A 15,849-nucleotide genomic window follows, 5' to 3' on the forward strand; every position below is an offset into this window, starting at 1 on the left:
TCTCAATAATCATGCCGCATGCACCACATGCTTGGCCTGTTGTCGATCTTCTTGTCAAGATTACTCAACCCAACCTTCAACCACAAATCAATAAGGTGTGCATTTCACCATCAACACATTATTTTATTCTATCACCTGCATGAACAAGCATTGTCATCATCGGTCTCAGTTTCACGTGTAGATTTAACTCTCCACTGTATCAATATGAAGGAAAACTTGCTGATTAGTTTGGGCAGCTTACAATGCATGAGTGAGTTCATCCTGTAATTTAGGTTCTTGTGCAACTCGATTCGACTCCAACTCGTATTGCGTTTTGTAGTAGCATCACCAGCCACCCACAAAACCTTGTGTGACATTTTGGGTTTGTGAGACGATAATATTTAGCCTTTTGTTTTCTTTTTAGTTTCCGCGGTTCTTTTCCTTTATGTGCACAAGAAATCAAAGTGAATGCTTTTTCTTTTTTGTAGTGAAAATGATTCTTATATCGATAAACATTTTATTTTCAGTTTGTGATTATTATCTAATTAATACTAAATAAAAAAAATTCATCGCTTATTAATTCGATTTACTGACCATTTTATTAGAAATATTCAAGAACATTTCTTTATTAGAAAAATAAAAAAAAAACCCTTATTTTGAGATTTAAATGTCTCAAAATTTGAAGTTGCAAACCATAGAACAAATCTGATTTTTTTAAGGTGCTAATCCATTTAATTGACAAAAAAATTATAAAATAACATATCTAACAAAATCATAAATTTGAGTTTCTTTTTGAGATTTTTAAAGACTTTAGTACCTCAAATTTTCATGTTGACTAATTTGTAGGTGTCAACTAGTTTAGTTGGCCATTTACCAAAAATATGATTTTTTTTAAATTTTATATATTAAATTAATATTATAAATCTAAAATTACACATTCCATCCTCTTTATACATATAATTCATATAGCCCTGCAAATGCTCCAACTATGTGCCATTATTGACCACTTACCAAAAAATATTAATTATTTCTTTACCTTAAATAAATGTTGTAATTCTACAATTGTCACTATATATATATATATATATATATATATATATATATATATATATATAGTGGCGGCGGGTTCCGGGATTTACTGGAGAATCTCGAGTTCGATACAGTGGACGATTCCGTCCACCTTCCGTTCAACGAACACGGAAATCTATATAGATTTGCGTATGCGGCCACGTTGAAAGGACGCGGCCCAATGATTAGATCAGAAGCATTCTAAGACGAAGCGTTGCCTGACACCGCACTCGCCCCATACCAACTCGAGACAAATAGGCCTCGATCCAAACGTGCCACCGATCTCTCCTCGCTGTTGCAATCCCGCCAGCCTCTCTCCACCTCTCCCTCGCTCGTTGTTGCTGCTGAGCATGGAGTGGAGCAGCGGAGCCGTCCTCGGCCGTGGCAGCTTCGGCACCGTCCGTCTCGCCTTCATCCGACGCGCCGAGGACAACCGCCCGCTGGTCATGGCGGTGAAGTCCGCCCCCCTCGCCACGTCCGACTCTCTACGCCACGAGGAGTCCGTGCTGTCCGACCTCCGGTGCTGTCCTCACCTCGTCCGCTGCTTCGGCCATGACGTCACCACCGACGCCGCCTCCGGCGCCCAGTTCTACAACCTCTTCCTCGAGTACGTCGCCGGGGGCACCCTCCGCGACGTGCTCGGCCGCTCCGGCGGAGCGCTTCGGGAACCTGCCGTCCGGCGGTACGCGCGCTCGATCCTCCGCGCCCTGGATCGCGTGCACTCGGGAGGGTACGTCCATTGCGACCTCAAGCTTCAGAATATACTGGTGGAGAGCGGCGGCGTGGACGTCAAGATAGCGGACTTGGGGCTCGCCAAGCGGATCGAGGAGGAGATCGACGCGCCCGACCGTGGCAGCATGCGCGGCACGCCGCTCTACATGTCGCCGGAGTCGGTGGCGCGGCGCGAGTACGGCGCCCCGGGAGACATTTGGTCGTTCGGTTGCGCGGTGGCGGAGATGGTGACCGGTAGGCCAGCATGGAGCGGGTCGGACGACGGAGATGCGTGGGGACTGATGTTCCGAATTGGATTCAGCGACGAGCTGCCGGATATCCCGAGCAAGCTGTCGGAGGAAGGGAAGGATTTCCTGAGCCGGTGCTTCGTCAAGGACCCGTTGAAGCGGTGGACTGCAGAGATGTTGCTGCAGCATCCATTCATCGCAGCGGAGGAAGATCTCGTCGATGCCGCTGCGGCTTGCAATCGATGCAGTTCGACAGAAAGTTCGCCGCGGAGTGTCTTTGGATTACCTCAATGGTTGTCGCCGAGATCTCCATCAAATTCTATAGATTCTTCCCTGATGGAATCAGTAGCTCCAGATTCACGTGTTTCTTCTCCATCCGATCGTATCAGGGAACTCGCAACGATGCAGCAGCCCACTTGGTCCTCTCCTTCTACTTCTTCTTCAGCCGATGGCTGGATTGATGTCAGGATCTCTGATGCTAATCTCAAGTCAGAGGAACCAAAACATGAAACTCAAGCAACTCTGGAGGAGATGCTGAGTAGAATTAGACGCAGAGATGATCTGAGACCAGAAAATAGAATCTAACAAAGATGGGCTCTGCTGCCACAGTTCAGCTTTGCTTGCCATTTCGACCCTTTAAGCATGAAGGATAGAACACATTATGACTCTCATTCAACAAACGCTCTGACAGTGGAGTTTCTGACAATTGAATTAGGAGAGTCTGTCTGTCATTGTTTTCCTTGACAGAGAAATGTCAGGAGGTTCCTTCAGCTTTAAATGGATACAATTGCTGAGAAGATTGATGCAACAATTAGCTTGGAAAATTGCTGTTGTTATTTATTCTCTAATCTGCAATGACAAATGATTAGAGATGTTATAGGCCAATTCTCAGCAGGCTTCTCTCTCTCTTGACATCACCAATCCTTCAAACTATGACATGGTAGATCAATATGCCAAGCAAAAAACAAGAAATAACTGGTTGGTGGCTAAGAGTTTCATCATCACATCATTTTGAGATCATGCTTTGTTGGCTCAAATTTAATGGTCTACATCTCAGGGGACCTTGTAATTTAATATTAACATGTGTCTGCAGGCAACACTGCTACTATAATGAGACAGCTTATGCTGAAATATTGATGGTTGACTAAATGTGATACATGCTGCTGATTAGCTTTTTGCAGAAGGACCAAGGAAAGCTGGCAGGGAGGATTCTTAGTAGATCTTGGTCTCATCATGATTTAGAAATTAGAACTATATTTACAATGAGTTTTCTTAATATTAGCATGTACAAAAATCTAATAACACTGGTAGGTGCTTATATTTTGATCAATCCAAATGGGCATAACTTTTGTACCTAAATATTCTGATGGTAGTTGTAGATGTAAGGTGTTGATTCTTTTTCCCTTGAAATTAAATCCCCACTCAACATTGAGTAAAAATATGTTTTTATGTATTGATTACTTTCAGATAAGATGTTAAACAACTTTGGATGTCATGGAAGAACAAAAATACTAATCTGCATAGCAATCACCCTCTCAATCCTGGAACCCTTTGGATCAGAGTTCAAGCCTTGAATGTGATGGTTCTTTCTATTCTAACAGAGGCATCATCAAAGATCTACAGAGTACAATCCTTGTGCCAGATAACAGCACATATCATGCCAGTGACCCTACCCTGGCTGAATGCTGAGCCATTTAGTGTTCTTGCAAGCCTTAATATATCTCTCTTTGGGTATGTTTGCTAATGCAAGCCTTAATATACAAGGCTAGTTTATAGCTTAATTTTTGTGGAATACCACCTTGCAGGTAGTCCACAAAATCCAGATTCCTGACAATCTAACATGCTGCTCCATTCAGAGTATCCTGAACATTCATCTAAGATATTTTGGTCCCAATTACCTCATCCTGAACATTCATCCAGGTTAAAAGGAAGTATTTAACCTTATAATTATCAAAGGTTAATCTGAATATGACTGCTTAGCAGCTAAATATAGGGGTAGCTGACCATATTGAGATTTTGCACCATCTATATATTAATGATGACCGAAAATTGCTACCAAAAAGAGAGACATATGTACACTATCATTTTGTTAATGATCAAAATATGCATTTGCACAGCACTGTTAATTGTTTTACATGCACCTCCTGACCTAGCCTCACTTAGTCCTTTTGAGGATTTATCAGACTTGTTCATCCCATTTACCAAAAGACGGTGTATTTGCATACTTTAATTATGTAATTGCCTACTCATTTTGAGCGTTTTGTAAAGCAGCTATATATCTCAACAGATCTTTCAGAGCTGTGTTCTTCCATCAAAACCACAGGAATGGAGAACTCCAGATTTGAGTGATTCTCTTTCTCTGATCTCCATAAATGAACCAGAGAGCTACATACTCTGTGCTGCCTCAATGTAGACAATATGGAAGGACTAAAACTGGTAAGTTCTTTTCTGCCAGTTTGATCTCACTAAAGGTTTAGCAAAGAAGATTACATATCATTTCCCAGCATGTTTGTAGCCTTCATTAAAAACAAATTATCAAAAACTTAATTACTATCTTTTGACTGATGGATGTTTATAGGATAATATAATTTATGTTCTACAAGGAAGGACAGATTGGATCTAGCTACCAGTACTGCAACCAATGTTCAAACCTACTACTTCCAAACAACATGTGATGTAAAAGACCAAGTCCCTGTCCCTGGAATCTTGCAATACTTAAAATCCATGGATAAGCTCTTGCTGAGCAAGTCACCACAGAGTTTCTCTCTTGAGCTCTCAGATTCATCACATCTCTTCAACTCTTTCACCAGGTTTTCCAAGCCATGCTCCAGTGGCACATGTTTGAGTGCCACCTCCCTTCTGCTGACTGCTCCTGATAGCCTACTCCTTGATTCACCATTGATCATAGAGATGAATGATCATTCAACTAAAAATCTACCCAAATTCATTTGCAGTAAAGCAAACAAAACCCCTGCACTCGATGCCGGATCTCTTGATGCAGGTATCAAGCCTTCTTATGTGCAGCAACATAAGCAGGTATGGTTTCTTCACATCTATGTAGCATCACAGATTGTTTGATTTGGTCTGCTCATATGCTCACCGGATCTAAGTGCAACTGTTGTGATAGCCAATGTTCCATTTCTCTTATAGACAATGTTCTTATTATGGATTGATATGAAACACCACAGATTAATAGTCTTGAAGACTACTGAAGATCCTGTGAGGTAGAAATTAGTCATGTACATTGCCTCATCCTGGAATCTGAAATGCTATTTTCATAAGACATAAGTGTCAAAATAGTTCTCCAACCTCAGGTATTATAAGATTTTTGTGCTCATCTGTATGCATGCTCTTGCATGATTTCTGACCTAGATGATGTCCAAATCTAGTTGCTTGTTTGGTCTGATAACTTCCATTTCTGATACTGATTGAAAAGGATGTTTTTTCAACTGAAGGGAACAGCGCATGTATCGGTCTCTGTATCTTTATTAATATACTGCGAATTGATGAGGAGTTTGGCTTTGCTACCATCAAAGATTCATGGATTGGCACCACCACATGGATCATAATCAAAGTTGAGTATCATCTGGTGAAGGTGCCATTTGAGAAAAGGACACCATGAAGAAGATTGGCCTTTTGCTTTCCTGAATCTATTGATGATGCTTGGGTAAAAATAAGTTGATACTAAAACTTCCAACTCCATTTTCTCACATCAAATTGACTTTCATAAATGATTCCAAGTCAAAACCCCAACAATTTCTGCTAACTATTCATCAAAGTGAGTCTAGAAGACCAACTGTTTTCTAAAAGCCAATTTGACACAGTCAACCTTTAGAGCCATCACATTGAGTTCTGCTACAGTCATTGTGTTCTCCACCTACTAAAATGCTGTTCTTTATGACAATAATTAGCACCAAGATGTCAATAGCAGATGTTAAATTTGGTTAAAAATTCTACAATGATGTCCTAATTAAAGATCAAACATCCCTGCAAACAAACAACATGTCAATTTTATCCTCACATTCAAGTTATAGGTCACTCTCACAAGGAACAATCATCATCCATGACCCATTCCAACCCCATTCAACTAAATTTAAGATTGTCATTAGTAACTTAAATAGTTAAGGAGTCCCTCATTTTCAATTTTTTAAAGAAAATGTTTAATCCTCAACATATGCTCTCAGGTTCTGTATGTAAAGTTCAATTAGAAAATTTATTTTTTGAAATTTAATGATATATAGAATCATGGAATATATTTTTGCTCTAAATTGGAAAAAGTTTATTTATTCCTATTTGTAACAAGATATTCTTCTGTTATGATATTATAAAAAATGAAGAAAAATAATTAGGTATTTTACTTGAAAAAATCTCCGCTATTGATTTTTTATCGGATAACGCCCCTCATGGTTTTTTTTTTTTTCTATTTAGACAAAAATAACTTTAGTCACATATGCTATTCAATAAATTAATAATTAATTTTTATATTTGTTTAAAATAAAAATATAATAATGAAATAATTATAAGATGATTAATAATTTTATTTTTAAATACTTTTATAATAATTAATTATCAAAATTAAGATTTTTGGATAGCATCTATGATCAAGTCACCTAAGCTAAAATATATTATTTTCATCCAAGTGAAAACAAAATCCATGCTAAAAACTAATATTGGACGCTTATTGGGCAAAAAAAATCCAAAATAATTTATATTAATTTTGAAAAATTAATTATTATAACATTAAAATTTTAATAATATTAAATATGTATATTTCAAAATTCGTAACCTGCGATCGCAATTGGGGCTAACTCAAACATCCCATCAGTGTCTTATCGCCCTGCATATACGACTCTTCGCAACCCACCTGTCACCCTGCGATTCCGCAACTCTCTTCTCTCTCTCTCTCTCTTCCGTCACCGCCTTTCTCTCGCCTCCCAACACGAATCATTTAGTTTTCTCCGGTTCTTTTTATTTGGAAGTCGGTGCTTCAATTCAGACTATCTTCCTCCTTCGACAACCCACTTCGCAACCAACCCAACCGACGACATGGTCATATAGCATCGGTGGCTTCCTCCTTCGAACCTTTACTCTTCCCTTCCCCTCCCCCCAACCCATGGAGAGAGAGCCATTGCTCCCCATAAAAACCACTTCCCCGTCGGCGGCATCTTCCCCATCTCTCCCCTCCCACCGAAGGAAACCCTCCCTTCCTCCTTCCACTCCCACGTCCTCCTCCTCCTTCGCCCTCTGCCCTCTCCCCGAGGACGGCGAGATCTCCCTCCCCATCTCCTCCCCTAGCGCCGCCGCCTCCTCGTCCCTCAAGGACCGCCTCATCTTCGGCTTCCCCTCCCCCGCCGACCTTCACCACGACGACGCCGCCGCCGCTGCCCTACCCCCCTCTTCCCCTCCCGCATCCCCCAACGCCATCCCTATCCCCGGCAGCCCTGGCCCCAATCCGCTCTCCTCCGCCGCCGCCGATGCCTGGCTGAGCGACCCCTCTGCCGCGCGATGGAAGACCAATCTCCATCGCTCCCGCACCGCGCCGGCCATGTCCGCCATCAACGAGGTCGGCCCCTCCCGGGTCGACTCTCCCGGCCGGCCCTCCATCATCGCCCAGGCCTTCCTCCTCCTCGTCGTCTACCTCGCCTTCGGTGTCGCCGTCTACACCTTTAACCGACACCACTTCACCGCCGCTGAGACTCACCCAGTCGTCGACGCTCTCTACTTCTGCATCGTTACCATGTGCACCATTGGCTACGGCGACATCACCCCCACCACCGCCTCCGCCAAAATCTTCTCCATTACCTTCGTCATCATCGGCTTCGGATTCGTTGATATCCTCCTCTCCGGAATGGTGTCCTACGTGCTCGACCTTCAGGAGTCCCTCCTCCTCTCCGCCGTCACCAAGCCGGAGAAGGTAGACGACAAGAAGAAGCACAAGCAGCAGCAGCAGCAGGACCACCACCACCACCACCACCACCGGCACGAAATCGCCCGGAACTATATCATCGACGTCAAGAAGGGGCGGATGCGGATTCGGATGAAGGTCGCTCTTGCCCTCGGTGTCGTCCTTCTCTGCATCGGCCTTGGCACCGGCGTGCTCCGCTTCGTCGAGCGTCTCGGATGGCTCGACTCCTTCTACCTCTCTGTGATGTCGGTCACCACGGTCGGCTACGGGGATCGGGCGTTCAAGACGATGCCGGGTAGGCTGTTTGCGTCGCTGTGGCTCCTTGTCTCCACGCTAGCCGTTGCGCGTGCTTTCCTCTACCTTGCTGAGGCGAGGATCGATAAGAGGCATAGGAAGATAGCAAAATGGGTGCTCTCCAGGGACATGACTGTCTCGGAGTTCCTTGCAGCTGATATCGACAACAATGGCTTTGTCACGTGAGTTACTCTGCTCTCCTAAGAATTCTTCCTTCTTGTACCTTGCAGTAGTCTAGTCATGCATCATGGTCTAGCCTCCTTGGATCAATTAGCCTACCACAACTTTCAAATGTTTGAACCAACATCATGAAATTTTTGACGTTTTATTATTTGGTTGATCAATTTGGATGAATTGAAGACTAGATCAGTTGGTATAAGATGCAGACTCGTAATGGTGCCACTTACTGGTATCATACTGCTACAGAGGAACATAGACATGGAGCAAAGTAACTGATTAAGTTTAAGATGAACTGCATTTGAAAATAGCGATTTGCTGTCTGAATCTCCATCTCCATTAACAAAAAATCCCAACCATGTCTGTCTTAGATTAATTTGTTTTTGTCTGTGGAAGTTTTGGATCACAAATATTCAGGATCAAGGAATTAGTTGGAAAAAAGCACAGCCTTTGAAGGAGGTATACTCTCATCTGCAAACAACTTTTCTCTGTAAATCATTAGTTAAACTTATTAAATAAATGAAGGAGAAAAGAACAAATTTTTTCCTTGCAGGTTAATTTTTTTCCTGGCTGTGTATTTGAACATTTAACTGGGTTGAGCATTATATATTATATGTTATAAACATATTCTCCCTGAGATTCTAAAGAAGATATGAGAAAAGAACATTAATGAAGGAAAATAGTGCAACATGAGGTGATGATTGATTTTAGTTTTAGATTATCTTGGGAAACAAAGAGCAAGAATTTTTGGAAATGCATCCTCTTGGTGGAGAAAAATTGCAAGGATTAAGTATTTTGCTATAAAAAAGAGAAAAAAAAAGGATATGGGTATTTCTTTTTGCTTAGATAGCTATGGAGAATCATGAAAAAGAGACAAGTATCTAGGTATTGGTTTATGAGAAGGGAGATTGTCACTTTACAGATGCCCTTCTGAAGTTTGATATCAACTTGATGACATTGGTGAAGGAAATCATCTTTTTATAAATTGCCCTTGACGAGTTTTTGATGCCATTATTGTGACACAGAAAAGGAATGTTTAGTTGGAGCTACTATCAAAAGATATCAACTGGGTATGGTTTGAAGGAGGTTTTGGATTGGCCTGGAGAAATTGGTTACCACCTTTAATATGAATGAGCTACATCAAATTCTGAGCTAGTGTTTTGATATATTGATACTGGCTACAAGGGATCATTCTCTTCCATAGCTTGGATGAAAGGAGGCCCTGGACATCTGATGGTTGACCTAAGTGTAACTGGGAAGAGACAATTACTGCTGTTTGTATTTTCTATCAGCCTTCTGGTTAGATGGTTGAAATTCACCCTCATATTCTGAGGTATCCTGCTGGTTTGATGTTCAAACTTCAAATAAATGATCGTTGATTACTGAATTCAACTGGCTCAAGAATGTAATTGTACCTTCTGTATGAGGTTCTGGACCATATTACAATGATGCTGATTCTGGAGGCCATGGAAAATATTCTAGGTTGTTTGACTATAAACTTTGCGAAGGATGATTATCTGCTGCCTATGAAAGTTGAAGATGTATTAGAGTATATTCCCGTTTGCATCTCAGTACAAGACACCTGGTATCATTTGATACTTAATTGGATGTTTGCTGGATTCTTCCTGCTTCATTAAAACAATTTGAGGCTTATAATACCATTTGATTGTTTTTTTTTTTCTGTGATATTTGGTATGCTTCCTTTGTGTTCCTGGGTAGGACCTTTTTTATACGTGTGTAGCTGCTAATTATGGTTGTTGAAGTTGGTTGGACTTTTCATTTGACCTGTGAGGCTCCACTGGAATATGGACTGATGTATTTGGCATTTCCCTTTATGATTCTTTCAAGCCATTGATAAATTCATCTTCTTTAATTTCTTTGTTTCTTTGGTTGACATGAGAACTACTTCTAGGAAGGAAGCAATTTATTGTGCCAATCTGGCGACTCCATTTGTGTCTTGCAATAACATCTGTTTAGTATCACATCTGTCCTGACTATAACTTCGATTTACTTTCCTCCTATTTTATGCATTCTTAAGATTTATTTTTACTGTTATTTTCAGCTTTGGTGACATTTTACAGGAAATCAGTTCTTCATTAGTAAACCAGTATATTATGAACTAAGTATTACATTGCAAAACTTGCATGGCCACATTAAATCATGTTTTCTCACTTGCAGCTTGCTATAAGCTGCTTATATGTGTGAAATTTTCATTTCAGTAAGTGTGTTGTTGTTTCTTTGTTTTGAGCAAATTTAATTTGCAAATGACATATTCTACCAAAACATCACAATCTGATGATGTATTTCATCAGCCTCCATCATTAATCCTGTAATCTGTCCAAGTTTGGTAACTTTCTCAAATACCATGTGATTTTCTTTTTAAAATACACTATCAAGGATATTGGAGACTGGAAGAGTCTTAGACTTCTTGTCGTGTTCATTTGCTTTTCTAGCCTACTGAATGTTATAATACCTACGTAACAATTCAGCATCAATGAAGCAATGGAGATGTTTGTTCTTAATGCAAATGTCCCTAAAAGACACCATAAACCATACGTTATGGAAGCTAGTGACTGAAAGTATTATGGAAAAGGTTGATCTCTGAAATGCCTTGTAAAATATAGTTGCATTGAATAGGTTGATCTCTGAAATTGTAGAATATGTTAGGTCATAAAAAATGTCTCATTCTCGATTAAAGCACATGGACTCCTGCTGTAGCAAAAAAGTTCAAAAATCCCTTTGAGTTTGATCTTTGATGAAATTTTCTTGGTATGCTTCTGTTTATACTGCTTGATTCTTCATTTAAGAAATACTAGGATTGATGAATATTTTTTGTTGTGACTTGAATGGCCTTAATCAGGTTCATATCTAAGGTTAATGGATTTTTAAGTATTCATCAACATGTAACGGTCCAATTTAGTCACATATCAAAAGCGGATTAAAACTAAGATCAACTTATAAGGATATCATGGATGTAATATTGTTAATTTTAGCCTAAGTGTTTTGAACCAATGGTTTAGGTTGAACGAGGTTAACAAGTTAGTTATCCCATCAGATTGAGTTGAGACAATTGGTATCAAAATCGACCTAGTATTGGGGTATGGTGAGAGGATCGAATAGGAAAGGACTATCCGTAGACGATGCTAAAAGGCACATCATGACGTGAAGCCACCATTGAATTGTCTTGTATGCACCATAATAGGATTTCGTTTTGTGCTATGCAGGTTTTATCAAGCCCTTAAATAGGAGAGATTGTAACACCTCGATTAGCTTATATCTAAAGTTGACTGTCTAAGATTGTCTTATAAAGATTTGATGGATGTATTACTTTTATTTCTTAGCATCTTTTTTCTTTAAGATGAAAAAAAAAAAGATTTTAGAGCCACACAAGGAGAATTATGATTAGCCTATATCCCATTTATGACAACTGAGAATGACTGCTTAAGGAGACTCATGATCTCAACTCAAGTTAGATGGCTGCATTGAACAACCTAACCTTCACCTCTTTTAAGCTGGTGTTTCTTTGCCTGAGTATAGGCAAGAGGACTTAGTTGAGAACATAAAATGCTAGTTGAGATGTACAAATATATACTACAGATTAAAGCTCATACAACCAGAGAGCAAGAGCCCTAAAGTTCTCCTATCCGCTGTTAAGAAATAACAGCAAGGAACTGTCAAGCATTGGCATTTATTCTATTTGCTTGTTAACTCTAGCAATGATTTTGTCAATCACTGGGTTATTCTAGCATTGATTTCTTCAATCATTGGATTAATCTATTCATTACTTTCTGCAGTAAATCAGAGTTTGTAATTTACAAGCTCAAGGAGATGGAGAAGGTAACAGAGACGGATATCATGCTGATATGCAATCAGTTTGATAAACTAGACACTGGAAAATGTGGAAAGATCACGCTTTCGGATCTCATGAGTCATCACTGACATATTCATCCAATTGAAGTCAGTTGTTATAGATACAAATTTGCTGGGTTGACAGCTGCAAGGAAAACAATTTCAGAATTTGATCCATGGGATTCCAAAGATGCAAGCGGATTCAGCTTTAGGTGGGAGAGAAGTATGGATTGCAGTTCGTGTGTATCTCGTATTACTACTACTATTATGCCACCGGATAGGGTAATCAGGGCAGCAGCTTAAACATGCACATTGTCTTTAAGACTCTGCAACCAGCAATTGATTGCTCGTTCCTTTTAGGTTCTGTTATACTCGTATACACAATCCATGTATTTTTCATCCATGTATTGTGATCATTCTTTAAATTGGATTAGAAGTTACAAGTAGTAGACATTTAATGCTTCTCTGTTTGTCTATTCTCATTTGCTTGATGGCTAAAATGTTCGAGGAGGATATGAACATGGGAGCTCATTAGATTTAAAAGTCATGTGAATTTATGTGAATCCACTTATAAATGTTTTTTTGTTATATATTAATTATCCTTAACATTTTGATCTTTATATTTTTTAAAATTATATTAATATTCCTATATACTTATGAAAATTAAACATTTAATTTTATTTATCACACAACATATAACAACTTTTTTACTTTAGTTTATTACTGACGTGAAAAAAAAAATTAAATATTTTACTTTTATAAATATAAAAATATCAATATAATTTTAAAAATATAAATATTAAATATAATTAATTATAGAAAATAATCTGTAATATCATGCAAATCTATGACTTTGAACTATTTTCCAAAATTCGAGTCACAAAAAATAATCACTTTTATCTATAGTCAATAGACTTGGTGGTAGTTTTGTATTACAGAATCCTAATAACGATTGTTATTACATGCGAATCCCATTCTATAGAAAGAGAAATAAAATCTTGAAATTAGACCCACGATGGCACGCATGCTCATCATTCATTCGACAACTGTGGAAACACATCTCAGAAGTTCCACCACAACCGCACAAGTACACATCTCACAAACCCATGCCAGCCACAACCTCTCCATCCTGAAAGGAGGCAATCATGCCGTGGTTTTCGACGTCGATACCTGTCACTACATGTCCACCATCAGTCCATAACTCTCTTTCATGTAAACAAAACAACTACCAAGTGTCTACCATACACCAAGTAATGTGCTCCACAACCATATATATACCTTCATCAGGTACATGCATTAGAAATTTACACCCCAATAATTGCAAATATTTCTAAGACCTGGCACATCAACATAATAACTACATTCTCGATGCCCCGCCAAAGAAGTCAGCAACAAGTAGTATTCACTAAGATGTCACCTTGGCCGATAGCTGCGCTTGAGAACACAGTGGAAACAGCCATGCTGTCCGATAACGGTCGTCAAGAGCTCTCAAGTTAATATAGCAGATTCACAGATCATCACCCTGCAAACCATATATACCTTCATCAGGTACATGTATTAGAAATCTACGATAGATTGATAAATAACACAAGCCCAATAATTGCAAAGATTCCTCTCCACCAAGAAGCCCACGATGAGTGTCTTCAGGACGTTGTCATGATTGGTAGGTGTGCTTGAGAATGCTAGTGCAACCAGCCCAGCTGCTTAGACTAGTCTAACTAGTCTGTGACTTTGTCGATTCCATGTGTGTTAGACTGCTTCTGATTCGGTAGTCTGTCAATGATGTTTACTGCATTCTTCTCCTTGCTTGGCAAAAGTAGACGCTTTACTGGCTATATGCTAGCACCCTGCAGCGACCTGCACATTCACTCAACTTCTTATCAGCAGACGACGAGGTTATGAGGCTTCACTACAAGATATTGTCAGCTTTACACGATATATGTTAATATATCTTGGAACTTACCAGAAAGCATATTCTCTGCATAATTTGTGTACCAACTGAAGATTTCTGCTTGCTGCTAGAAGGTGTAAAAGACTGATGATGGTCGTAGAATACAAACAGATAAGAGAATAACAAAATAATAGCCATTGCATTTATATTTCTATGTTTAAGGAAAGCTCATATTTAAGTAATTAATATACATTAAGGAGGCATTTGGTTTCCTGCAACTCGAAATATCTCCAAGTAGCAGTCACAGGCAAAAGCAAATGCTACAACTGCAGTTGCATTTCCAGTTGTGCCAAAAGCAAATGCTACAACTAACAGTTGCCAGGGCAGCTATTTGGATGCTCACATGTATAATTGCTATTTGCAGTTGCAACTAAGACGGAAGAGAAATGTGGCCTTAAGTGGAGGACGGGCATAGTCGATAGAAAGGGTATCCAAATCTAATTTTGACTTGCAATCCAACATACAACTATGGTATGCGGGCATTTCAAACAGCAACTCAACTAACAGCATGTAAGGGTTTTGCATATGTGCTGCAACTGGCCTGCTTGCTGGCAACCAAACCCTTGCAAGTGAGCTACTTACTTTATAATGACTTGCAGATAGTCTATTTATGGACGACCAAACCCCTCCTAAACAATCTTTTGAAAACAATTGAATCCCATTGAAATCCTCTTTAAAGTTCAAATCAGTCATGAAAAAAAGAAAACCCATGTACAAGATCAAGTAATCAAAGATATCATAAGAAAAATATGACAGAAAAATTAAATGAAATTAAAGGAGACAACTCACAGTAGCATTAAGCTCTAGGTTCTGAAAGAAAACATGATATAGAAAATTCATGAACATCAATTGGTTCAACAAAGATTTGAACCTCGTAATGCTCTCAATACCATAATTTACATTATTATAAACAGTTTTAGGATGTTTAAAGCCAATGGCACAATACCACAGAACTGAAATCATATGGTAATGGCACCATAAACTAGCTGAAAAATGAAGATCCTAAACCATGACATATTTGATACCAGCTTAATGGTTAATATCAAAACTAAGAACACCACCTGAAAAACGATTAACCGTGAGAACAACTAAACAGTCCACATAGTAGCTTTCTTTAAATACAGTCTCAAAAAACCAATCACCAACTAATTTAATGCTATAAGCCATATAACACAGAGCTGCTCGGCCAGATAAACCAAGAAACATCTTTTATGAGAAGAATCTGAGACAATAGGTGGCGAGAATTGCCAAGCACATTAAAGCACTATCCCTTGGATCAAGACAATGTCTTGCCAGGTGAGATGCACTAAGGAGCAGGTGAAATGATTGCATTTGGATTACATCTTCTGTATAACGCAAACAACATAAAATTCATGATCATCATTGTTATATAAAAGGTTTTATTGATTATAATCAACCAGATGTTGCGTAAACAAATTTGATAATAATCATCAAAGTATAAATTTATGCAATACAAGAGCAGCAGAAAAAGCAAACATGAGGCGCCAGTCGAATAGCATTGATGATAACAGTTTCATCACCAACAATTTAACGCAACATGTAACACATAATAACACTATAAACAATAAGTTTAGAAGAGAACCAGTCATTCACTAAAACACCTTCAGCATAAAATGATTCATATACTAAAAAGTGTAGCTATCAGC

The 15,849-nt window shown here is 39.2% G+C and overlaps 2 protein-coding genes and 1 long non-coding RNA gene across 4 annotated transcripts; all 3 read left to right on the top strand.

Annotated features, from left to right (window-relative positions):
* The first annotated feature begins 1,397 nt into the window (after window positions 1–1,397).
* On the top strand, window positions 1,398–2,591 carry LOC135594123 (mitogen-activated protein kinase kinase kinase 20-like). Its single transcript, XM_065084540.1, has one exon. The coding sequence runs from the start codon at window positions 1,398–1,400 to the stop codon at window positions 2,589–2,591; it is 1,194 nt and encodes a 397-aa protein (XP_064940612.1).
* Window positions 2,592–4,745: 2,154 nt separating this feature from the next.
* Window positions 4,746–5,516, top strand: LOC135594351 (uncharacterized). Its single transcript, XR_010480070.1, has 2 exons — window positions 4,746–5,042; window positions 5,195–5,516. It is a non-coding gene; the product is annotated as an uncharacterized LOC135594351 (long non-coding RNA).
* Window positions 5,517–6,896: 1,380 nt separating this feature from the next.
* Window positions 6,897–12,693, top strand: LOC135593597 (two-pore potassium channel 3-like). Of its 2 annotated transcripts, XR_010479718.1 has the most exons (3): window positions 6,897–8,387; window positions 9,408–9,967; window positions 12,177–12,315. XR_010479718.1 is itself a non-coding variant. In XM_065083763.1 (2 exons), exons 1-2 carry the CDS (start codon window positions 7,120–7,122, stop codon window positions 12,319–12,321), a joined length of 1,413 nt encoding a protein of 470 aa, XP_064939835.1. In that variant the 5' UTR covers window positions 6,899–7,119; the 3' UTR covers window positions 12,322–12,693. The 2 variants fall into 2 exon arrangements, 1 of the variants encoding a protein (XP_064939835.1); XM_065083763.1 differs by lacking the exon at window positions 9,408–9,967 and having other exon boundaries at window positions 6,899–8,387; window positions 12,177–12,693.
* The last annotated feature ends 3,156 nt before the right edge of the window (window positions 12,694–15,849 follow it).

The sequence above is a fragment of the Musa acuminata genome, chromosome BXJ1-9 (assembly GCF_036884655.1).
Source record: "Musa acuminata AAA Group cultivar baxijiao chromosome BXJ1-9, Cavendish_Baxijiao_AAA, whole genome shotgun sequence".
NCBI classification, from domain to species: Eukaryota; Viridiplantae; Streptophyta; class Magnoliopsida; order Zingiberales; family Musaceae; genus Musa; species Musa acuminata.

Excerpts from the sequence above, each read along its gene's own strand:
- LOC135594123 (XM_065084540.1), top strand. The coding sequence starts at position 1,398 with ATGGAGTGGAGCAGCGGAGCCGTCCTCGGCCGTGGCAGCTTCGGCACC.
- LOC135593597 (XM_065083763.1), top strand. The coding sequence starts at position 7,120 with ATGGAGAGAGAGCCATTGCTCCCCATAAAAACCACTTCCCCGTCGGCG. Across the intron at positions 8,388-12,176 it reads GACAACAATGGCTTTGTCAC|TAAATCAGAGTTTGTAATTT; the intron begins GTGAGTTACTCT and ends TACTTTCTGCAG.